This window comes from Balaenoptera acutorostrata, chromosome 4, assembly GCF_949987535.1.
Source record: "Balaenoptera acutorostrata chromosome 4, mBalAcu1.1, whole genome shotgun sequence".
Taxonomy (NCBI): domain Eukaryota; kingdom Metazoa; phylum Chordata; class Mammalia; order Artiodactyla; family Balaenopteridae; genus Balaenoptera; species Balaenoptera acutorostrata.
In genome coordinates this window covers 55,359,098-55,385,025 of record NC_080067.1, presented here as the reverse complement: position 1 = coordinate 55,385,025, position 25,928 = coordinate 55,359,098, and the positions used below count along the sequence as shown (strand labels likewise).

General features: G+C 40.6%; 1 protein-coding gene across 4 annotated transcripts in view; it reads left to right on the top strand.

Moving 5' to 3' along the window:
* The window catches only part of TNIK (TRAF2 and NCK interacting kinase), a 412,707-nt gene that overhangs the window by 278,280 nt on the left and 108,499 nt on the right, over positions 1-25,928 (top strand). For all 4 annotated transcript variants that reach the window (XM_057546114.1, XM_057546113.1, XM_007197510.2 and 1 more), the window contains exons 6-9: positions 2,223-2,313; positions 4,672-4,802; positions 19,690-19,744; positions 21,696-21,774. In XM_057546114.1, the coding sequence (XP_057402097.1) occupies positions 2,223-2,313; positions 4,672-4,802; positions 19,690-19,744; positions 21,696-21,774 (356 nt within the window). The remainder of the gene's footprint in view (positions 1-2,222; positions 2,314-4,671; positions 4,803-19,689; positions 19,745-21,695; positions 21,775-25,928) is intronic.

The following is a 25,928-nucleotide window of genomic DNA, read 5'->3' as shown; positions in this document are numbered from 1 at the left end:
CAGCCAAGGCAATTTTGAGGAGCAAAGCTGAAGAATTTATGCTGCCAGTTACCAGGACTTATTATAAAGCTGCTAAGTAATTTAAACAGAGTGGTATTGTCACAAGAATAGACAATGACCAATGAAACAGAATGGAGAGTCCATGAACAGACCCACTTCATACGGACACCTGATTTATGACAAAAGCAGTGCCGCAACACATAGGGAAAGGGTCTTTTAATCAGTAAATAGTGCTTGATCAATTGAAATAATATCCATATAAAAACATGAAGCTTACACCTGCTTTATATCATGTTTAAAAATTAATTCCAGGTGGATTATGGTTATAAATACAACAGATATAAAAGACAAAACTCTTAAGAGAAAATATAGGATAATACCTTCATGGTTTGGAGTAGGCAAAAAGATTTCTCAGAGCACAAAACAAAATTTGAGGGAAAAACAATGAGGTATGGTTGCTGAACTCCTTGAAATCTGACATGTATCGCCGAGTATTAGACGTGCCATTGTGTAAAGTTAATTTGGATTTCTGATGTAGAATTCTACTCATTCAGGAAAGCATGACAGATTATTTAGTCATCCAGACCACCCCATGGGTGCCAAGAATCTACTGAGTCTCCAGGGCTGGTTCTGCCCACTCTGGCTTTCTGCACTCCTGGGTAACCCTACTGGGGATCAGTCATGTGATCTCCAGGGTTCTAAAAGCAGCAAGGATGTTTCACCCCATGAGCATCTCTCAATAGCTGGTTTTAAAACGTGTGAAAACATGGTTTTCTTCCTTCTCCCAATACGTTCTCCCAAATGATAATACTGGTATTTGAGATATAGTGACTCATTGGAGGGGACATTTGATCACCCAAAGGTCCCTAGCCACAAGAAGTTTCAGAGAAACTCCATGTATTTTATGATCTCATTAAATACAACCTTTGGCTCACTTACGTGCTGTGGTATCTGCTTCCAACCACTTTGATGGTGAAAGAAGGAAATGGATCTTCAGTCCCTCTTTTAAGGATTCATGGAGTGGTAATATGCTGTGAAAGCTATACATTTTAATCTATTTGATGCCTACCTCAAGCCAAATCAACTAGATAAAAAAGGTAATTTTATAAGACCCAAACTAGGGCCTCAAACTGTCCTGTCTCATGGTTTATGTTTACTGATATTCCTAAACACAAACATGGATCTTTTGGGGCATTCATATTCTCATGCTGAATTTTCTCAACAAAAGGGGATTCAGATATCTAGTTGTTTTTTTTTTTTTCTTTTTGTTTCAACTTCATCTTTTGTACCATGGTTTTGTTATTGTGGAGAAAAAATTAAAACTACAGAAAATCATAAAGAAAAAACAACAACACTTGGGTACCCAATACCTTGAATTAACAAGTGTTAACATAACATGATTTACTTCAGTACTCCACTTTTAGATTCTCTTAGGTTACAGTTTATCTGAGAAACATGAGACCACCTTAGAACAAGTCTGTAGTTTTTAGAACCCACACCACAAAAAAAACCCCAAATCAGAGTAATTCATGGAGAAATGGAACACAATCATGTTGAGATGTCACTGAATAATTATTTCACATGATGAGCACAAAGTCACAAATATAAAGCATGAAAAATGACAGTGATGAACATTAAAAAAGGAAATAGAAATTGCTGTTTTCCTTTTTTAATGTGCGACATTGGCTAAAGCCAATGGGAAATTTCTTGGCTGGTCTGAGTAATATTTTATTGTGTTTAATTCAAATTGTGTAATAACTTTTAACTTTTAAATTCAAAAATTGCACAAAAAAGTGGAGGCTTCAGTTAAATCAGATTTCTGTACAGACTCTGTAGATATTACTGTTACCAACTGGCAAATACAGGTGGTCCTCACTATTCACAGTACTGTTAGCTGAAACATGTGCATGTTGAAACCATGTCATGGCCTGTGTGGGTCCTTGTTACCCGAGATCAAAGCTGATATGCAAGTGTTTCACTTAATACCGTACCAGGCATTGCAATGACCACCTGTATATTTCAGTTTATATTGATCATTGCCTGAAGTTTAGAACAAGCAAACATTGTACTCCATTTAGAATTATGACCACATGAAAGATATAAATAAAATAATGAAAGTATCTCTGGGTGAGTTTAAGTTTTTTGGATCATTAATACTCAAAATAATTTTTTACATCTGGATTTATATTCCTATTAACCTTCTCAACTCTCCTTCATTCCAGGGGCTGAGTCACCTGCACCAGCATAAAGTGATTCATCGAGATATTAAAGGGCAAAATGTCTTGCTGACTGAAAATGCAGAAGTTAAACTAGGTAAGAACAGAATCCAGTGAGCCTAGGAATTGCAGGAAATGATAGGATTGTTTCAGCTGTTTTTTCTTTTTAAATAATGAATGTAAATTTGTCACTGTGGATTTGGAGGTCATTGTACCTAGAATGGAAAGGAAAATGTTTCTTTGGCTATTTAAAAAAACATTTTCTAAAAGCACTTTGAGGAGTGAATTGGTTGGTATACAATATGGTAAGCAGATCCATGTGCTTAATTGGTGTGTAGAAACAATTGAGTTTGTTTTTTAAGCAAAGACCCTTTAGATTAGAAGTGACTGACCTTGGAATGGTTTCCCCTATCTTACAGTTTGTTTATATTGTTGCTGCTATAACAGACAATGATGACATTTTTTTAATTGAAAATATCCACAGTTAGACATTCATTATTTAGAAAAATGAATTCCTGCTATATTCCCGTATGTTTTAAGTTATATTTACATCGATTTCATTATTATCTAGGGCACCTGTACAAAATGGATGCCCAATATTCTACTTCACATGCATACTAATTATCCCACTTCCATCTGCCGGAGTTATCAGTGAGGGAACCCTTTTCTCTGGTCTATTAACCCTTCCCACAATAAGTCTGGGATTATCCAGATAAGGTAGAGAATCCCCACACGCATTTGACTACTTGATGTATATGAGTAAGAGCCGAGATTGACAGATACCCTATAGGATATGCAATTTGTCTTCTACAAAAGAATCACTGTCCATATGATTGTTTATTTTCAAAGAGATTTAAATGTCTCCAATGGTTATATCCCAAACACTTGCTCTTGCCTTTTTGTTAAAATATACAATTTCCGTTTTTTTCTTAGTTAAAATTTGGGCCCAAACTTTCATCTCATGAATATTCCCTGTTAAAACAAAAGCATACATTAGGTAGGGAAAGCAGTTATATATGTACTGACTGCATAAGCTATCCTCAGAATAGTCACTCATCACTAATTAACAGTTACTTGTTGAGAGAATATTATATGCCAGGTCCTGTACAAAATGCTTTTATGTAGATGATTTCACTTAAACAGCAGAGCAATACCATGTGAATCTCATCATCCTCATTTCATGGATTCGGAAAATGAAGCTCAAAGAGGTTGATCTAGTAGCCCTAGGTTGCATCACTAATAAGTGTTAGAAATGAGATGCAAATTTAGGCAGTCTGACTCCAGAAACTTAGCTGTTAACTACTTTCTTTGCATCCTCTAAATACTATCCTTTATGGCCCAAGCTTGCCTTTTATTTAACACCTCTTTTTGGCCGCCCATGGAGCCCTGATGTAACCAGATATAACCCCCTGTGCTTTTCTCATTGGTACACTTTATCCATTTATACATGCAGTTTAAAAGTATACATTCACTAGAGATTATCATACTAACTAAGTCAGACAGAGAAGGACAAATATCGTATGATATCACTTATATGTGGAATCTAAAACCATGATACAAATGAACTTATCTGCAAAACAGAAACAGACTCAGAGACATAGAAAAAAACTTATGGTTATCAAAGGGGAAAGGTCGAGGGGAGGGATAAATTAGGAGGTTGGGATTAATATACACACGCTACTACATATAAAATAGATAATCAGCAAGGACCTACTGTATAGCACAAGGAACTCTACTCAGTACTCTGTAATAACCTATATGGGAAAAGAATCTGAAAAAGAATAGATACATGTATATGTATAACTGAAACACTTTGCTGTACACCTGAAACTAACACAACACTGTAAATCAACTATACTCTAATATAAAATAAAAATTTTTTTAAATATATACATTCACAATAGTGAAAAGGAAGAAGCAACCTGAGTGTCCATCAACAGATGAATGGATAAACAAAATGTGGCACCTATATACAATAGACTATTATTTGGTCTTAAAAAGGAAGGAAATTCTGATACATGCTGCAACATGCATTAACCTTGAGGATATTATGTTAGGTGAAATAAGCTAGTCTCCAAAAGACTAATACTGTATGATTCCACTTATATGATGTATCTGTAGTAGTCAGATCCATAGAGACATAAAGTAGAATGGTGCTTTCCTGGGGCTGGGGCCGGTGGGGTGGGGAGGGGAGGAGAAAGAGAAGTTAATGTTTAATGGCTACAGAGTTTCAGTTGAGGAAGATTAAAAACGTTCTGGAGTTGGATGGTGCTTATGGTTGCACAACAATGTGAATGTACTTAATACCACAAAACTGTCCACTATAAAGTGGTTAAAATAGTAAATTTTATGTTATGTATATTTTACCACAGTAAAAAAAAAAAATACACATTCATTTTGTCACTGTGTAAGACCTTAGATCATAGACTTTATTCATTTGTCTTCCCTTAACTAGTGGACTTTGGAGTCAGTGCCCAGCTCGATCGAACAGTGGGCAGGAGGAATACCTTCATCGGGACGCCCTACTGGATGGCTCCAGAAGTTATTGCCTGTGACGAAAACCCAGATGCCACATATGATTTCAAGGTATGACTTCTTACTTCTTCATTACGTTTCGAAGCCTGCCTAACATCTCACCCTGAGACTGATGGAGAATTCTCTCATGGCTTTGGGCTTGTGATTTATATAATCCAAAGGGAAAACTTAAAAACATTACTTGAGTTTAAAATTAGAAGACATCCAAGTGAGAATCTTTGTAATGAACTCATCCGTCATATCTGATTGCCTATTTGTAAAAAATGTTTAAACCATTTTCTATATTCTTTTGAACTTCTCTTGCTTCTTATTAGAAAACAGATTTCTATTTTGGTTATAGTTTAGATTTTTGGCAAAATATATATATTCTGAGAGCTTTTCATGTTAAAAGAAACCAAGGTATGAGTTTGCTTTTGGGGGTCATTTTTTTCTGATTAAAAATAATCATATTTACTCATTTCTACATTGCTCAAAATTTAATTATTAGAGCTTCTTTTCAATAAGAGAGAACCAAATGGGATGTTGGTAGCTACTTTATGGTGTTTCTGTAGCCTGTTGCAGTGTTTCATAGAAATTTGATTTGTGGCTTGATACTTTGTACTGTAAACTAGAAATTTGCTAATAAATTCAAAGCACTGTTTAAGTAGAGTGGTGGAAGTTGTCCCCTTCTCCAAGAAGCCCTCCTCTTTTCCATTCTGTTAGGGGATAATCAAACATAATTTGTGTTTACTGTCCCATCAATAGCTGCAATGTCAGGTGACATTGTTGTCATGAATTACAGCTGAAAGTTGAGACCTTAAGGTTGGAGGTAAATGGGATGTAGGAACTGTCAGTGTTCAGATTGTCCAGTAGACAGAGAGACACCCTGTGGTCTCTGTGTAGATCACAGCACAACCTTGGGGAAAACCTGATAGTCATTTCATAGGTGAATGGACCTTTTTTTCAATTATTTGAGGTAACATTGGTTTATAACGTGTTTCATGTATACAACATTATAATTCAACTTCTATATACCCTACAGCATGCTCACCACCAGAAGTCTTGTTTCCATCCATCACCATACAATTGATCCCTTTTCCCCTTTTTGTGGCCCCTTTCCACTATGGTAACCACCAATCTGTTCTCTGTAACTATGTGTTCGTTTTTGTTTTGTTTGTTCATTTCTTTATTTTTTTCTTAAATTTTTTCTATTGAAGTATAGTTGATTTACAATGTTGTGCCAATCCCTACTGTACAGCAAAGAGACTCAGTTATACATACATACATATTCTTTTTTATATTCTTTTCCATTATGGTTTATCACAGGTTATGGAATATAGTTCCCTGTGCTATACAGTAGGACCTTATTGTTTATCCATTCTAAATGTAATAGTTTGCATCTACCACCCCCAAACTCCCAGTCCATCCCTCTCCCTCCCCTCTCCCCCCCCACAGCTGGCAACCACAAGTCTGTTCTCTATGTCTAGGAGTCTGTTTCTGTTTTGTAGATAGGTGCCTTTGTGCCTTATTTTAGGTTCCACTTATAAGTGATATCATATGATATTTGTCTTTCTCTTTCTGACTTACTTCACTTAGTATGATAATCTCACGTTGCATCCATGTTGCTGCAAATGGCCTTATTTTGTTCTTTTTTACGACTGAGTAGCATTCCATTGTATATATGTACCACATCTTTATCCATTCATCTGTTGATGGACATTTAGGTTGTTTCCATGTTTTGGCTATTGTGAACAGTGCTGCTATCAACATAGGGGTACATGTATCTTTTTGTTTTTTTTTAACATCTTTATTGGAGTATAATTGTTTTACAATGGTGTGTTAGTTTCTGCTGTATAACAAAGTGAATCAGAAGCTGGGATGAAGTTAGAGAGTGGCATGGACATATATACACTACCAAATGTAAAATAGATAGCTAGTGGGAAGCAGCCGCATAGCACAGGGAGATCAGCTCGGTGCTTTGTGACCACCTAGAGGGGTGGGATAGGGAGGGTGGGAGGGAGATGCAAGAGGGAGGAGATATGGGGATATATGTTTATGTGCATTTATTTCTTATATTCCACATATGAGTGAAATCATACAGTATTTGTCTTTCTCCATTTGACTTATTTCACTTACCATAATAGCCTCAAGGTCCATCCATGTTATCACAAATGGCAAGAGTTCATCTTTTTATGGCTGAGTAGTATTCCATTGGGTGTGTGTATATATATATATATATATATATATATATATATATATATATATATATATCTCACATCTTCTTTATCCATTCATCCATTGATGGGCACTTAGGTTATTTCCACACCTTGGCTATTGTAAATATTACTGCAGTGCATATATCTTTTCAAATTAGTGTTTTCATATTCTTTGGATAGATACCCGGAAGTGGAATAGCTGGATCATATGGTAGTTCTAGTCTTAATTTTTTAAGGCTCTTCCTACTGTTTTCCATAGTTACTGCACCAGTTTACACTCTCACCAACAGTGTACAAAGGTTCCCTTTTCTCCTCATACTCTCCAACTCTGTTATTTCTTGTTTTTGTTTTTTATAATAGCTGTTCTAACAAATGTGAGGTGATATCTCATTGTGGTTTTGATTTGCAGTTCCCTAATAATTAGTGATGTTGAACATCTTTTCACGTGTCCGTTGGTCATCTGTATGTCTTCCTTGGAAAAAATATCTATCATCTCCTCTGCCCATTTTTTCAATTAGATTGTTTGGGGGTTTTTTGTTGTTGAGTTGTATGAGTTTTTAATATTTGGATATTAACCTTTTGTAGGATATATGACTTGCAAATATCTTCTTCTATTCAGTAGGTTGCCTTTTTGATTTGTTGATGGTTTCCTTTGCTGTGCAGAAGCTTTTTAGTGTGGTCCCACTTGTTTATTTTTGCTTTTGTTGCCCTTGACTGAGGAGACATATTCAAAAAGATATTGCTAAGACTGATGTCAAAGAGTGTACCACCTATGTTTTCTTCTAGGAGTTTTATGGTTTCAGGTCTTATATTCAAATCTTTAATCCATTTTAAGTTAATTTTTGTGTACCATGTAAGATGGCTGTCTAGTTTCATTCTTTTGCATGTGGCTGTCCAGTTTTCCCACCACATTTATTGATGAAACTTTCCTGTATCCACTGTATTTTCTTGGCTCCTTTGTCTTAATTAGTTGTCTGTATGTGTGGAGGGCTCTCCTTTCTGTTCCATTGATCTGTGTGTCTGTTTTTATGCCGATACTCTGCAGTTTTGATCACTATAGCTTTGTAGTATAATTTAAAATCAGGGAATATGATACCTCCAGCTTTGTTTTTTTCCCGCAGGATTGCTTTGGCTTTTCCAGATCTTTTGTGGTTCCATACAAATTTTAGAATTTTTTATTCTATTTCTGTAAAAAATGTCATTGGGATTTTGACAAGGATTGTATTGAATCTGTAGATTACTTTAGGTATATGGACATTTTAACAATGTTAATACCTCCAATCCATGAGCACGTAATAGTTTTCTATTTCTTTGTGTCTTCTTCAGTTTCTTGAAACAATGTCTTATGGTTTTCAGTAACAGTTTTCACCTCCTTGGTTAAATTTATTCCTAGATATTTTATTCTTTTTGTTGCAATTGTAAATGAGATTTTCTTAATTTCTCTTTCTGCTGGTTTGTTAGTGTATAAAAACACAATAGATTTTTGTATATTTATTTTGCAACTTCACTGTATTCGTTTATTATTTCTAACAGTTTCTTTAGTAGTGTCTTTAGGATTTTCTATGTGTGAAATCAATAGACAACCAATGTCGTCTGCAAATAGTGACAGTTTTACTTCTTCCTTTCCAATTTGGATGCATTTTATTTCTTTTTCTTGCCTATCTGCTCTGGCTAGGACTTCCAGTACTACACTGATTAAGAGTGTAAGAGTGGTGAGTGGGCATCCTTGTCTTGTTCCTGATTTTAGAGGACTAGCTTTCAGGTTTTGACCACTGAGTATATTAGCTATGGGTTTGTCATAGATGGCCTTTGTTATGTTGAGGTATGTTCCTTCTATATCCATTTTATTGATAGTTTTTTTTTTTAACACAAATGGATGTTAAATCTTGTCAAATGTTTTTCCTGCATCTATTGAGATGATCATATGATTTTTATCCTTCAGTTTGTTAATATGGTGTATCACATTGATTCCAGATGTTGAACCTTCCTTGCATCCCTGGAATAAATCCCACTTGATCCTTTTAATGTGTTGTTGTTTTGGTTTGTTAATACTTTGTTGAGGATTCTTGCATCTATGTTCATCAGAGATATTGGCCTGTAGTTTTCTATTTTTGTCTGGTTTTGGTATCAGGGTAATGTTGCCCTTGTCAAATGAATTAGGAAGTGTTCTAGCCTCTTCAGTGTTTTGGAAGAGTTTGAGAAGTTTAGGTATGACATCTTCTTTGAATGCTTCATCAGTGAAGCCTCTTGGTCCTGAACTTTTGTTTTGGGGGATGTTTTTGATTACTGTTTCAATCTCCTTACTAGTGATTGGTCTACTCAGATTTTTTATTTCTTCATGATTCAGTCTTGGAAGGGTGTATGCTTCTAAGAATTTATCTATTTCTTCTAGACTGTCCAATTTGTTGGCGTATAGCTGTTCATAGTAGTCTCATAATTCTTTGTATTTCTATGGTATCTGTTGTAAGAGAAATGAACTTCTCTTTCATTTCTGATTTTATTTATTTGAGCCTTCTCTCTTATTTTCTCTGTGAATCTAGCTAAAGGTTTGTCAATTTTATCCCTTCAAGAACATAGGGGCATGGACTTTTCTTTCTTTTTTTTTTTTTTAACGTTTTTATTGGAGTATAATTGCTTTACAATGGTGTGTTAGTTTCTGCTTTATAACAAAGTGAATCAGTTACACATATACATATATCCCCATATCTCCTCCCTCTTGCATCTCCCTCCCACCCTCCCTATCCCACCCCTCTAGGTGATCACAGAGCACCAAGCTGATCTCCCTGTGCTATGCGGCTGCTTCCCACTAGCTATCTGTTTTACATTTGGTTGTGTATACATGTCCATAGATACACTACCACTCTCTCACTTTGTCCCAGCTTACCCTTCCCCATCCCCGTGTCCTCAAGTCCATTCTCTAGTAGGTCTGTGTCTTTATTTCCGTCTTGCCCCTAGGTTCTTCATGACCCTTTTTGTTTGTTTGTTTTTAAGATTCCATATATATGTGTTAGCATACGGTATTTGTTTTCCTCTTTCTGACTTCCTTCTCTCTGTAGGTGCATGGACTTTTCACCAAAGTACTTTAATGATCACCTTGAAACACCCTCATCTTACAGCTGTGGAAACTGAGGTCCAAGACCTTTGCAAGTGCACACCCCGTTAGTGATCTTGTCAGAGACTTGATCCCACATCTCCCACTCTCTGTTTAGAGCTCTTTCCAATATATTACCCTGCCTCGCTCTGATGCAATCCTATATAAATATCCAATTTACCAACAAAACAGCCTCTGAAGAGTATATTTGAAGAATTCCTCTATTAAAGAACATTTTTAGTTCTCCACATGTGAGGTTATTATGGAAATCAGGTCACAAAGATGCAGACATTGCAATGTCTTTGGGACCCAGTGTCTCAGGACATTGACAAAATTATTTGCTTCTTTGGAGAAATGCAAGCTTGAAGGTCTAAAACCAAAATAATCTCCTGTAAATTTCCTCCTTCTTTCAGAGTTAGTCACTGTAATAACCTGACACCAATCTGTCTGGAAACAGCTGCCAAGTTAAAAATTAATCTCTTGCCAAAATAAATGTCATTTATTTAAACTGCTAATGATAAGCACATTTAAATAATTTGATTTGCAAATCCCTTCAGAGGAGCCATTACAAAATATATGTCCCAGACCAGATACGTGTATCATAATTGGCTATAAGCAATTCTTCAAACTATAGTTATACCTAACAAGTGCTAACTAGTCTACATCTGGGCCACAGATATTTTAGACTGCTTTATAACATACCACGGAGAATCACAGTGTTTCAAACTTTCAACCTTAGCTTAGCCTTTTAAGTATTTTGGCTGGCTGTAGTATATATGGGACTTTTGTTCTGAGGCATAAAATTGATCCCTGTGGGACTTCCCTGGCAGTCCAGTGGTTAATTAGGACTCTGCACTTCAAATGCAGGGGGCATGGATTCGATCCCTGGTTGGGAAATTAAGATCCCACATGCCACGCGACATGGACAAAAAAATAAAAATATATATATATATATAAAATAGATCCCTGTGATGTAGTTGTTTTCAGTAGAATAACTAGAAGAGGATTTCCTCTGGTGAAGCCAAAGCTTGGAGTTAAACTGGTATCTTAAACCTCTTTGTTCAGATTAGGACTAAGAAATACAGTTTGGGGTCAGTGAAAAAATTTTTGAGCCTAATGCATAACCCTAGGTGTGGACAAAGCCTGATGTATGAATAACCACAGGGGGCATCATGCTGCACAGGGTGATTTCAGAGGTGCTGGAAGTCCTTGTGACTATGAAAGTATCCTGAGACATTAATAAGTTGAAGATTAATTTCTGTGCCTTTTGTTAAAAAATAAAGAATCCTGATGAGAGAACAGATTCAACTCTATCAGCCATTTTCGACCTTAGTACGAATTAGTTTTTTAGGATTGTCATAAATGTAGGTTGTACAAGAGGAAGAAGAAGTCATGGCAAAAATATGAGCTTCATTGATCACTTGTCCTGGGAGCATGACAAAAGGGTAGATTAGGAAGACCAAGCAGAAAGGAAGATTTGGGGGTTCTTTGAAGATTCATTTTAACTACTTTGTAGTTTTACTGTGGATCAGAGAAGAAGCTCTACTTTAAATAATCTTTCTACTTCTTCTTTGGCATCAGATCCTATACTTTTTTCTGTTCACTATTCTTAGGAATGTAGCCTGTCACCAGGAGACAGCTTGACAATATACTGACTTTCAAAACCCTTTACTCATTCACTCAGCGTGTATTTATTGAATACCCACTATGCAAAAGGAATTAGCCAAGCTCTATCTGTATGGGCAGTTTTCATCTAGAAAGTCCATTTGCGACCCCGTCAAAGTTAAATGGTTTGTTACTGTGTGTTTGGTTGTCCATTTGAGCCAGAGTGTATCCCAGCCTCAGAAACTGATGTCAGCATTTGGGGCTCTCACGTGCTGTAGATACTTTCAGCCTAGAGGGCATGTTTAGAATAAAAGATGACTTGAAGGCCACTGGGCTTTGTTAGGTTTTCTATCACAAAAGCCCTTTCTTTAAAATAAAGACAAAATGCAAAAGAGTATAGTTTGGATTTGATTATTTCTTCATTATTTATTATTTTATTTGTCTACAGTGTCTTTAGAAACTGCTATAAATTTTTTTTTTAAACTGGAAAAATTCAATAAAATAAGAGCCTCTGTGGAAAGTAGTCTGAAGAGCTCATGCTTTTTTTTGCAATCTGGTTTTGTCTGATAATCTACTGGGCACAGTAAGTAACTGACTGAAAATAACCCCTATCCTAAGGAGGAGTGCCAGAATCTCATTTGCCTGGTGTGTTCACTTTCCCCTAGAGGCCCTTCCTTTCTTGTTTTCAGAAAATCTGTCAAAACACTTCAAGCAAAAGGAAAGGTTTCATTCTCCTGATAAGTATGTGGGGCAATAATGAAAGCTTTCTCATTTAATAATAAGCATTCAAAAGACTTGAAATTAATAAAACTGTTCAAAATTCCTAGGCTGTTTAAATTGCTATTTTTTTTTAACTTGAATTTCATTTCAGTTGGATGGGATTTGGCAAGTATTTTATAGTCCTATGTATTTATTGCTTTAACAGAACCACTCACTAAAGAAAGTTCTCTGTGGCCAAAAGCCCATTCATAGGGAATTGGCTGAATAAAGACAGGCACATCTGTCCACTGGAATACTACGCAGCCATTTGAACAATGAGGTAGTGTATATGTTGAAGTTGGGCAGATCCCAAGATACAGTGTTAGGTACACAAAGCAACTTACAGTATAGTACACATAATAGACTCTTATTCTCCCCTACCCCATGGATAAATGGCATGTGGATGGAGAACTTAAACTTTTTATTTTATGTATCTTTCTGTCCTGTTCTAATTTTTTAAACCGTAAATGGTCATGCTTTCATAGTGGTTTAGTCAAGTAAGAGAAGTACAGTGAAATGGCATATCCCCTCAACCCCACCACACATCCTCTGGCCTGATCTGTGCTAATGTCATTTGTTATTCACCTAAACTCTGTTTATGAGACCGTGCACACAGGTGCTGTGGACCATTTAAAGTCATAGGTGTCTCCTGCAGAGTTTGGGTCAGTATTGTGCTCTGGCTGTGGAGCAAATACTCATTCTCCAGTGTTATGGGTAATTGGCTTTATTCAGGCAGAATGAAAAGAGCCCCTGTAGGTAAGAGGCTCGACTGGAGATAAAGTGAGCAAGCTGACTAGTCAGGGGAGCATCAGCAAGATGCATGCGGGGTGTCACGTAAGAGGATGATATTCACATCGCAGAATGAGGTTTACCTCTCAACTGAGACCTGGCCTCTGTCTACTGAAATTTCAACAAAGGTCTCATGCCCACGCGGTAAGAAGGAAAGATGATACACACACCGTTATTATTACGAGCGGAAACAAACTTCTATTAAACACATTTCTCATGCTCCATGTTCACACCCACCTACACAGCATTCCTTACTCAGACATATCACCACCTCCTCTGGGCTCCAGGCTGATCCCCAGGTGAAGAGAATAAGCTACTCTTCCAGTATTTTCCCTCTGGTCAGATAACAAATGTAGTTGAACAAGGGACTCCGTGGGAAATGGGATTATGAATAACTACCTGTACTAGATTATCCTCAGTCACCCTGAACTCACCACCCTGCTTCTGTTTATATATAATGTAGTATATAAGTATACGGCATAGGGAATAAGTCAGCGTTTTGAAGTTGGGCAGGACTGGTTTAAAATGTAGACTTCATCTCCTTGTACTCTATTCCTTCAGGGAAGTTATTTAACCTTTCTGAGTCTCTGTGGGAATAACGATTGTATATTACAACGTTATATTAGAATAAAGTGAGCTAACATATGTAAAGGAATTAATTCAATGCCTATTTGGTAAGTACTCAATATACGATAGTTAATATTTGTGTTTATGTGTCATGTGAAGGTACTGCCATTTGGAGCCATTTTGACCTAAAATAAACCCCCAGCAATATCATAGGATTTGAACTGCCTGTTTGCATTATACACCTCTAATTGTCTGCTTACATTGAGCCAGAATCTGTTTCTCTATAACTTCTATCTCTAGATTAAGGTGCTGCCCTTAGGGACCCATACAATAAATTCAATTTCCTTTTTCCAGCTGGAACACTTCCAAAAAGTGAATAAAGAATAAATTACATGACCAAAGACTAATTTCTGGTCTTGGTAAAATGGCCGATTTCTTGGTCTTGGTAAAACTTGGTAGAATCCACTGCACCGGTTATGCCTGGTATGAAGCTATTGTCTGTCAACTCTAGACCACCTTGCTACCCTCTGCTGTGGGATGATGGGGCCAGGATTCAGCTAACCCCACTTCTGCCTGTCCCTCTGGGTAGACTGCAAGGCTGGAGAAGGAAGGACACGCCCTTTCCTGTTTGCTTCCCCTAAGCTTCCTGTTTGCTCCTGCATCATCCCAGCAACTTCTTTGAGTACCAGGGCTCCTTGTCAGCTTACCTGACTCAAGTTTGCTGGTTGAACTGCCAGTCAGTGATAACTGGACCTCAGGATCTGTCTGTGCCACTATTTGTTAAATACCCACTATAGACACTGCGTTGTGTTATGAACTTTGCCGATATTATCTCACTGAATTCTCGATCAACCCTGCAAGATAGGTGTTCTCTTTGGGCTACAGGTGAGGAGATGGGTTCAGAGGAGTCGAGGGGCTCGCCCCAGCTCTGCTGGCTGCGCAGCATGTGTTCTTTCTGCCTCTCGGCGCACGCTGGGGCTCTGCTCCTGGGCCCCCTTGCCTCTCCTTCCTTGTGTGGCTTTGCACAAGGAAGTGTTCTTTTCTTCAAAAAGTGAAGTGTTCTTTTCTTCACTTGTTGAGCAGCCTAGCCCCAAGAGGAATGCTCTGTCATTACGTTCAAGTTGCCTTCGTGCCAGCTGGCCCCTCACCAGCCAGAAGTTGTGTGCTTGCCTCTGCCTTCTTGTAGGCACTAGAATTTGTCTCTGTTCTGTTTGTAATGCACACAGGACTGGGCTATTAATCATGCCACGGGCCAGGCTGCACAGCACCTCTAGAATAATGAATTACCCAGCTCCTGCCAAAATGAGTCCCACCACGGCCACGAAGGAAACTTATCTCTCCCCGACTCTCTCCTCATCTTGTTCCTCCCACTTCCTTCTCTCGTCTCCTGTGATCTGTCTTGACAGTTGTAATTGGAACATTTTCTCCCATATTTAAGCTCTGAAGTGTCTCTGGGACTCGCTAATGTATCCAAAGGCTTAAACAAGGCCCGTCAAGGACGTTTATTGCTTTCTAGCATGGGCAGTTAAGCATAGCTTACAAGCAGCTCTGGGTATATAGGGCCAGGAATATAAATGTTCCTTTTGGAAAACAAGAGAATCCCAGGGGGGAAAAATGATCTTAATGATGATATCAAATGAAGGCTTAAAGAAGAAATAAGTTCTGGCTTGGTCACGTGACAAAGGATGCACAGGAGTTGGGATGCTGTGACCTTTGGTTTGAAGGGGTTGTTTGGGAGGTTTGGGGAAAGCAGCCTAAGAGAGGATCTGAGATGCTGTGTACTGAATAAAGGAAACATCTCTCTTCACTAACCCTTCCCTCTTCCTATGGTGTAAATCCAGGATCACCTAACAACTGGGACCTCTCTTTTTCCTTACTGTCAAAATACGCTGTCTCAAATTATTGCTCTATGCATATTATCACTAAGAAATGCTTTTAGCTGTACTTATGTTTCTTATGTCACCGGAATTCTGGAGGCAGGCAGTCCAGGGTTGGTGTGGTGGCTCGCTGATGTCTTCAAAACCCAGACTCTTACCTTTCTGCCCTGTCATCATTAATTTGTTGACTTATTGCCTCATGGTTGCAAGATGGTTGCTGTAGCTCCAGGTAGCATGTTTTTATTCAAGGCACTAAGAAGTAGGGAAGAGTTGTCAAGACACCAGCTATATTTGTCACTTATTTCAGGAAAAGCAAAAGCTCTTCTAGAAGCTCCCAGAAGATGTTTGCCTGAGTCTCATGAGGTCACATCCTTAACTGCCATCCTTAGCTTCAGGGAAATCTGGATAAACAAGTTTAGCTTTCCTCTACTCTGAAATGGAGGCAGCAAGGGCAATGGGGGCTGAAATGCCTGTTGGGTTAGCCAACAAACAGTACTGGCCACAACCAAGTAGAGGGAAATCGAAGAAGACTAAACTGGGCAGGCAAAGGCAGTCTCACCTCACAGTAGAGGAGAAGAAAATGATGACTATTCACCTGAGCTCACTGTGTGCCAGGTTTTGTGCTAGGCAGCATACCTACATGCATACACGTCACAGTTGTCTCTCTTGCGTAATGGAAAGCTAAGCTCTGAGCAGTCTTCTGGATGCGGTTCAGTTGGGAACCTGGACTTGAATCCAGGTCTGTCTGACTTGAAAGCCTATTCATGCTGCCTCTAGGAAAAGCTGAGCACTGGTTTGGGGTGTGCCTCATGGGATCTCAGCACCTTCATTTGAGTTGCCACACCTTCAATTACCTGTAGACAAAGTAGGAATCTGAAGCAATTATTTTATGGGCCCCAAAAGGTTTTTTTAAGTGAATTCTCAGGTCCTTACAGTGTGATGATAGTTAAAAAAAGAACTAGCCTGGGAGGCAGGAGACCAAGCTCTGATTAAAACTTGGTGCTGAGTTGCTCTGTGATCTTGGGTAAGTCATTTTTTTCTCATCTGGGAAATGAAAGGTTGGACTAGATGATCTACAAAAGGTCTAACAGCCTTAAGACACTTAGGTTTTGCTCCTTTCTCTCATGCATCTTTCATGTGTTCATTCATTCAGCAAGTATTTATTAAGTGCCTACTATGTGCCAGGCACTGTTCTGGTACTGTGTACCAGTCAACAAAGCAAAGATGCCTGCCCTTGTGGACTTCATGTTCTAGTGTGTGTGTGTTGGGGACAGGGACACAAACAATGAACAAAAAACATAATAAATTAGTGACAAGTCAGTTACACAGCTGTCAGAAGATGACCAGTTCTCTGGGGAACAAAAGTGGGAAAGGGGAAGGGATCTGGCAGCGCTGGGAGAGAGGTTCGGTGGTCCTCACTGAGAACACAGCATTTGAGCAAAGACTTTATAGAGGGGAGGGAGTCAACCAGCTCATAATTGGGCTTGATCCCACAGGCAGAAGGAGTACCAGGAGTTTGCCTGAGTTTCCTGAGCATTTTCTTCCCCTGTCTGAGGACTGGCCTGGAGCCTTTCTCATCCCATCCCCTGGAGCCTTTCATCATTTCCCTTCAGCTGTGTTGGCTTTCAAACCAGCTCAAGCTTCCTAGACTTAAAGGCCATTTAAATTTGACTTTACTATGGCAAGTAGGTGCATAGAGCCTGACCACCACCTTCATATTTGCACCTCGGTTCACACTGCAGAAACACTCGGTTCCTCGAGATGTTGGGAAGGTGGTGGGAGAACTACCAAGGCCTGGAGTCTTATCAAAACAGCCCAACCCACCAGTTCCAGACTGTTCTTGCTGCATTTCCTGTTGAATGCTTCCTGCACACTAGTGGCTCAGGGTTTTCATCTTGTTCCCCAATGATTGTCTGTGTCAGTCAACCGTAATGTTCCAGGCACAAGAGAGCTGTGTGGTCATCTTTACCAGTTACTGCTCCTGAGCCAGCCTGTGATGGGTGGCCTGGGCTTTCCCCATTAGCTGCAGAAGGAACCGCAGTGAGCAAGGCCAGCAGCCTGCGGGAAGACTCAGCCATTTGCTGGGCTGTGCCGACTGTGTGTGTGTGTGTGTGTGTGTGTGTGTTCAGTGACAACTTTGAATACACTTGAAATGGAAGAAAGAGAAAGGACAACAGTTGACTTCTTGAGTTGTGTTCTATGCAGAGAAGTTACTTAGAATCTGTGGTCAGTGGTTTTGCACAGGTGCATTGTTATCCCCATTTGGACTGAGAACTTTTATGAACTGTAATATTTATGTGGACAGGTTGATGGCTTGTGAATTAAAGAATCCCCCCTTGGTCCTAGTGTGGGGTTAGCGTGTGCCCCAGCTGCCTGCTGTAAGGTAGATCGCACTTTAGGCAAGAGTTTAGACCCCGTAGAAAGCCCCCTCTAGGTTGTATGGGCCTCAGTCCAAATACTGAACAAGCCTGGGTATCACCCACTGGATATTGAGAAGTTTGGTCCTAGGGAATGGCTCAGGGTGGATTTCATAGTTCTCTTCCTGTTACATATCCTTTCCGTGTGGCCTTGACATTTGTTTGATAGGAATAGCAAGGGAACTTAACTTTGATCTCTGAAATCTGAGTGAGGTTACTGGTGAGAGTTTGGAATTATGTACAAAATGCAGGATACATTTAAAATGAAAGGAGGGTGAAAGTCTTCCTCAGGACTGTGGGCCATTGAACTGAATTTTACATGTGTTTTCTTATGGTTTTCCCATTTTTTTATTTGTTTCCCTCCTATGCACTATTTAGAAACTACTGAGCCATGGACACAGAGTAGGGGAGAAGCATAGTGCTAGAGATGGAGATTGCACAGGTTGAGGTGGAGACATTAGCCTAGAAAATTCTGATAAGAGCATAAAAGTCAGTCTGAGGATAAGAAAGACAATAAGGGTATAGGATTTCTATTTTACATATTTGTCTACTTACAAGATAAAAGATATTGTTCATTCATTCAACAAATATATCAAACACCTACTACTACTGTGGCCGGCTCTATTCTAAGCACTGAGATACAGCAGTAAACACCACCATCTAAAAGCTTCCCCATCCTCATCTTGTTTGGTTAAATGATATGAAATTACTGTTTCTGTAGGTTAAGAACAATTGATTATAAATACAATGTGATCTAGCATTTACTCTATGATCCAGCCATGCCACTCCTAGGTTTTTACTCAAAAGAAGTAAGAGCATGCATCCAAACAAAGAATTGTACGTGAGTATTTGTAGCAGATTTATTTTTAATGGCCTTGACTGCAAGCAACCCAAATGTCCGTCAACAAGTGAATGGATAAACAAATTGTAGTGTAGCCATACAATGGAACACTACTCGTCAGTTAGAAGGACTGAAGTACTGATACACGCAGCAATATGGATGGACCTTAAATACATTGTGCTAAGTGAAAGAAACCAGAGGATTTCATTTTATACAAAACTTTAGAAGATGCAAACTAATCCATAGTAACAGAAAGCAGATCAATGGTTGCCTTGGAACAGGAACTGGGGTTGGGGGCAGGAAGGGCAGGAGGGAGAGACTACAAAAGGGCAAGTGGGACCTTTTGGGGTGATGGATGTGTTTGCTGTCTTGATTGTGGTGATGGTTTCACAGGTGTATACACACATCAAACCCTTTCAAATAGTACACTTTGAATATGCACAGTTAATTATATGACAGTTATACCTCAACGAAGGTGTTAAAAACAGTCGCACAGCAGCAATTTCATATGTTTCAATCAATAGATAAATGTTAGTGATAAATTAATGTTTGAAACCTTATATTCACTTTTCGTACCTGGATTGAAAACTCACCGTGTGTCAGGCACCGTGAAAGTTATTATCAGTGGAAAGCGAATGAGGCTGTTCCTGCTTTTAAGCTTAGCGGGCAAAATCAGTTTGTAAAGAGACGGCTGGACAGCTTTCCCACAGGCAGTTCTGACGCAATTGCCAGGTTTAACCAAGTTATCCTGTGTTGACTGCATTTACGCATGTGTCTGTGCCTTCCTTCTTTTTCAGAGTGACTTGTGGTCTTTGGGAATCACCGCCATCGAGATGGCAGAAGGTGCTCCCCGTAAGTACCTTCCTATGGGTGAAATCTGTTGCTGGTCTGCCCTGCAGGTACTGACGCTTCCTTGCCAGGAGCTGCAGTAGCTTTATTTCTGCTACACCGAGCCCTGCATGGACTCAAGCTGGCATAGTGAGAAAGCAGAGTCATCTTAAATCAACCAGGAATCCATTCATTTCAGAGGGGTGTGAGGATCTTGTGTTTATGAGGCGAAACAAGAAAGCAAAGGGAAGCAAACTTTGAGAGTCTAATCTGTTTACAGATCTGGCGTGTAGTTTATTCTTGAACTACTCTTCGCCTGTAGTAAAACTGCGACCAAGCCACAAAGGCTGTAAACGCCAACGTAACAAAAATTCACAGCCGATTTTCAGTGCATGGGTTATGTGAGCACTTGCACTCCATTTCTCTCACTCCTATTAAAATACCGCTGTTTAGGGTTTTAGATTTCCCTGCTTATTGGAGGCAGAGTGGCCAGGGTTCTGCCTACCTGGAGAACCTCTCCAATTCCTGGAGATCTTGAGCACAGACCCCACAGAGAATCTCCCCAGCCCCGTGGTCACCACGAGCATGCACCTCAGAGATTCCACGCAGGAAGTGCAACTGACCAGGGGCAGCTGCCGCCATGACACCGAGGCTGCACCTCCCGAGGGCCACTCCGCACCAGTGACCGAGCGTGGCAGGGATATAAGGCAGACCCTTTCCTGGAAGACAGGGATTCCTTAGAAGGCAGCTTTCATTCCTTAGTTTCCCTCCTTGCTTTCCTTAGAGTGTGGGACAGCCTAGCACGCTCCACCTACTTTTTCTCCCTCCCAGCACACTTCATAGCAATCTGACAACTCTCCCAGCTTTCCCTCGCTCCCTCTCTGTTCAGACAAGAATTTCCCCCAGTAATATCCTCTCATGTTTAATACCACCTTGGTGTCTGCTTTCCAGAGGACCCAGACCAAAGCCGGCCCCTTGTTTGTATGACGGGTCATTGTGCTCATATGACTTTTTACCCTCAAGTTTTCTTATTTCTCATTCCAGAGTTGGTAGAATTCATCTGTAGCCATGACTGGAGTGTTTATTGACAAAATCCCCTCATCCACAATGCTAATAGGCATTTATGAATCAGAAAAATAATATTGGCAGTCTTGAAACAATATCGTCATTCTTAATGAGTAGTAGAGAGGGCTAAAACTAAATTTCCACCCACTGAATCCTTTAGCTTTGGGGGAGAATATGTTCTTATTCTAGGCACAAAGGAAAAGATACTCCCAGATGAAAAGTAAACTAGTGAAATATTCTGATTAAGATAAGAACGTATGAGTGTTTTCACTAAATGTCATCTTCACAATTTGAGATATTTTTATCTCTTCTGCCAGACTTCCTTTACCTTAATCCTCTGGTCTTCCTGGGGCCATTGAACAAAACAAAACCCCCAAAAAAACCCATCATGAAAAGCCATTCAAAGTGTTTGGAAATACAGATAGAAAGGTGTTCTGGTCTAGTGCTTTATACTCCAAAAATCCATGAAGGTAACATTGCATTTCCAGCATCTAAGAAATAGACAGTGGATTATCAAATATCTTTTATTTTATGATTTGGGATTTTACTAATTAAAAATAACTTACTATCTCCATTGTAGTTGTTATCTTGATGTTGTTTACTTGGAGTCTTAGATGGTTATTTATAGCAAAGCAAAGGTTGTTGAGCCTTTAACTTGTTGTCCTTGAAAATGAAGTGAAAATTAGACATGTTAACGATCTCTAATTGAAATGCGTTGGATTATATGAGACTCCTATAATCAGCTCATTTAACTGCTCACCAAACGGAAGCTTTATGATCTTCTGACGCCGCTCACTGGTCATGCCTGGACTCAGGGAGCCATTTGACAGCATTACCAGCACAGCTAGGAGGGGCTTGGCCTAGGTTTGGCCTCCTAACCCAAGCTGGCCCTTGTTTTGGTCTCTTGCAGCTCTGTGTGACATGCACCCCATGAGAGCCCTCTTTCTCATCCCCCGGAACCCAGCGCCTCGGCTGAAGTCTAAGAAGTGGTGAGTTTGGTCTTCAGTGTTTTACAGGTCTAAGAGCAGGGTTTTCTGTGATTCTGTTTTGGATGAGCTCAAATCCTTAGGTCCTGCTGACAAGATTAGAGTAATATGTACTAAGACTTGGTGAGTGATTATGATGTTATTCATCTTAAAGTACATATTGAGGGGGCTTTCCTGGTGGCGCAGTGGTTGAGAGTCTGCCTGCCAATGCAGGGGGCATGGGTTCGAGCCCTGGTCTGGGAGGATCCCGCATGCCGCGGAGCGACTGGGCCCGTGGGCCACAACTGCTGAGCCTGCGTGTCTGGAGCCCGTGCTCCGCAACAAGAGAGGCCGCGACGGTGAGAGGCCCGCGCACCGCGATGAGGAGTGGCCCCCGCTTGCCGCAACTAGAGGGAGCCCTCGCACAGAAACGAAGACCCAACACAGCCAAAAATAAATAAATAAATTAATTAATTAAAAAAAAAAAAAGTACATATTGAGGACCTACTATTTGCACAGTAAGTCCTTATCTTCACACCTTCAAGGTAAGGAGGTATGAGCTAAAATGAGTAGCAGAACTCAAGTAATAACATGGAAGCGCTTTGATTTATTACTCCGAGTAATATCTTTCCTGGTAGCGCAGAACATGTCATCAGAAAGGGTGATAGTTTAGAGTCAGCCCATTAGATTGGCTGACGTTCTTCTGTTCCTTAAGACATTAACTCCCTAAATGTGTATACACACTCGGTAGTATGCAAGATGATTTCACTGATCTGTGCATGAGCATTTATAATTTTTATTTTTGCTGTTGCTTTCTCTTTATGGCAGGTGATACTGGCTTCTTATTTGGGGCAGTGATATAACTTTTCCATCTAATAAACTAATTCACATAAAAAGTGACTTAAGGAAAAATGCTAAGTGAATACTTGTATGGGTGGTGAAGTGTAGGGTAAAAATTGTGCTGGTAGTGTATGATTGACTAGAGTTTGGGAACAGAGTTCTACAGGTTAGGCCAGGAGCTGGACTTTTGACTATTTTGTGCACTTACATCAGGGTCTTTGTATCTTGTCATTCTGTGACAAAAAATTCATTGCTCCTCCCCTTCCACCTGTGGATATGGTATATCCTCCTTGGTACATTGTCAATTCTGATTCCCTTTGCCCTGGGCCCAATTCCTGGACCATTTATGACCTCCTACCCTTTTCTAGAGACATATTCTAGGCAGCTTGAGCCTGAAGGGACAAGACTCTTCTGCCCCTTTTCTTTTTTCTTTTTCTTTTTTTTTTTAATAAATTTATTTATTTTTAATTTTGGCTGCATTGGATCTTTGTTGCTGTGTGTGGGCTTTCTCTAGTTGTGGCAAGTGGGGGCTACTCTTCGTTGCGGTGTGTGGGCTTCTCATTGCAGTGGCTTCTCTTGTTGGGGAGCACGGGCTCTAGGCACGCGAGCTTCAGTAGTTGTAGCATGCGGGCTCAGTAGTTGTGGTTCTCGGGCACTAGAGCACAGGCTCAGTAGTTGTGGCGCACGGGCTTAGTTGCTCCGCGGCATGTAGGATCCTCCCGGACCAGGGATCGAACCCGTGTCCCCTGCATTGGCAGGTGGATTCCTAACCACTGCGCCACCAGGGAAGCCCCTCTTCTGCCCCTTTTCATACCACTTCGTGATCAGGTCCTTGACCGAGGCCCTCATGTTTCTCATGCACCCACCCACAGTTTCACCCTCCACTATATGAGAGCAATCTTAATTAATACCATCATCCAGGAATGACATAGCAACCCTGGTCGAACAAGAGAAAGGCGTACTGCACAGAGAGAGGGAAAGGAAACAGCCAGAAGAGATGACAGCCTCGGAGTTAGTTGCCGAGTGCTGCACAGGAAGAGAGTGAGAGTTGCTATTGGTAACGAGGAGGCAGAGCATCCCTCCTCCCCTCTCCGGAGGGTCACTGTGGTGTGAGACAATCACTCTCTCCCCAGCAACAGCCTTCCATTGGGCACCACACAGCACGTGATCCGCAGGCGCCCAGAGGCCCTGCTTCCTCCCTTCTCTCTGGAACAGACTCCTGGGGAGGAGTTGGCTCGGTCTGTCCCTTGGAAGTGTCAGTGGCACTGTGAAGCCCTCCGCTAGCTTTCTGCTTGTGCTTCATGCCAAGCCTCCCGGGAAGGGGGGTGGGAGGGCTGCTGAGTCCAGTGGGCTTCACCTGCCCTGTCCCCTCCCTTCCTCCTCTGCCTTCACGGCTGCTGGACAAAATGACCATCCACACGTCTGCTGTTTGCCTGGCACGGTGTGGCCACGCACCTCGTTCCAGAAATATTTGTGTTGATTGCCAACTTTAAAAAATCTGGCGGTTGAGCAGTCCATGGAGATTTCTGACCTTTTTTGACAAAGGTGCAGTAATACTGTCCTGCCCAGTGGTTCCTGCTCCCTTTTAAGGTGAGAGCTTGTGCTTCTGCCCCAGTCACTGCCTCTCCCAACCCAGAAGCTGGTATCTGTCGGTCACCCCACTTGTCCTGTTTCCTTCTTACCCCTGGTCTGCACCACCCTTTGTGTGACCCGTCTGGCCCCCAGAAAAGTGAGTGACTGGCCCCGGCACTACAGTTTCTGCATTTGTTGACCTTGCTCCAAAAAGGGCAAACCCTGCACCGACCTTGTCTGAGAAATACAGACCTGGGGAGAAATACAGGCTAACTTCTCTGCTGTAAACCTTTGGCAATGAGAGCTAATTGTGATAATGCTGTAGGGAGCTGGATCAGTCCAGGAACAGTGAGGAAGGAGACCAGGCCACCTTCATTTCACCAGCCTCCTTGCACGCCCTTGCCTGGCTTGGAAGGAAAGCCAGTTACGAGCAGGAGTCCCACACTGCCAGGCAGGGGATGGGAAAATGACTTGACTGTTTGAGAGCAAGTGGGAAAAACAAAAGCCCTGGTAAAATACCCTTTTTCACTCAGAACCCAGCCTTTATAAAGACGGCTGTGCGGCCTCGGGCCACAGGACACTCGGTGTGGCTCGAATTTCTCTGCCATAGAATTCCAGTGTTTAAGTGAAAATTTGTCTTGAACGACCAGGTCCAAAGTGATTTAAAATAGAATAAGGTTTCAGAGGAAGTGAAATATTTCTGTCTGTTTTCCTTTTCCTTCTTTCCCTCCTCCCCCATCAAAAGAAACAAAACTCTAAAATGTTCTTTTATATCCAGCTCTTCTCTACTTAAATGAGTTATCAGATGAAGTACACTGTTCCTAGTGTATATTCCAGCATATGACCAAAGGGGGCGCCATTGTGGCAGAGAGGGCAGTGAACTCTTCATTATAAGCATTCATTCAGCTGAGGGTCATTTCCAAGGAACGTGACTGAGTCTACAACATACAAGGCATATGTATGTTGTAGACTCAGCAACTTATATGTATGTATGTGTATTTAAGATAGATATATATATATAAATTTAAACTATATATGTAAAGTATATATTTAATCTTTTTAATATATTTTTTATTGAATGATGGAGTCTTTAAATTCTGTAGTGCTTTACGATTTTCAAAAGTTTCACACACATGATTTCGTATAGTCCCATAATAATCCTTTTTTTTCTTAACCACAACCCTGTCAGACAGATGCGCTGAGTCCTCATTTTATGGGTGAGAGTCTGAGGCTTAGGTAGGTTATGCTCCTTGCACTAGGCTGTACAGTCTTCGTTTGCCAAGTTTGTAACCCATATTCTTTCTACTGTACCATTTGACCTCTTAAAGTTCAAGGTTAAAGTGGTAGAGAAGGAGCTGTACTCATCCCTAAGTGTGAGCACTTGTTCCTTGAGCCTTAACATTAGGGAAACAAAGGCAATCACACTGCTGTTTTCCCCTTTTGTTATGGGAGGAAAGGAAAGCATCCCTGCAAGCAGGAGCCGGGCCCTTCCTCCCCCATCAGTGTAGTGAGGAGAGGCCTTGGGCTAAGGAAGTTCTGTGGTCCGGGCTCCAGTCAATGTTCACGTGGCTCAGACCTTTGATCAGGCCTCCAGGAGGGTTACAACCTGAGTTGAATCAGAGGGGAAGAAGGATGCCCTCACCGTCTGTCTCCATGTCAACAAATGACCAGTGCGGTGGGATTCCCATGTTCCCCTCCTGCTCTGCGTGTAGTTGGATTCAACCCACATGGGTAACCATCTCCTCCAAAAGATTTCCTCTCCCTGC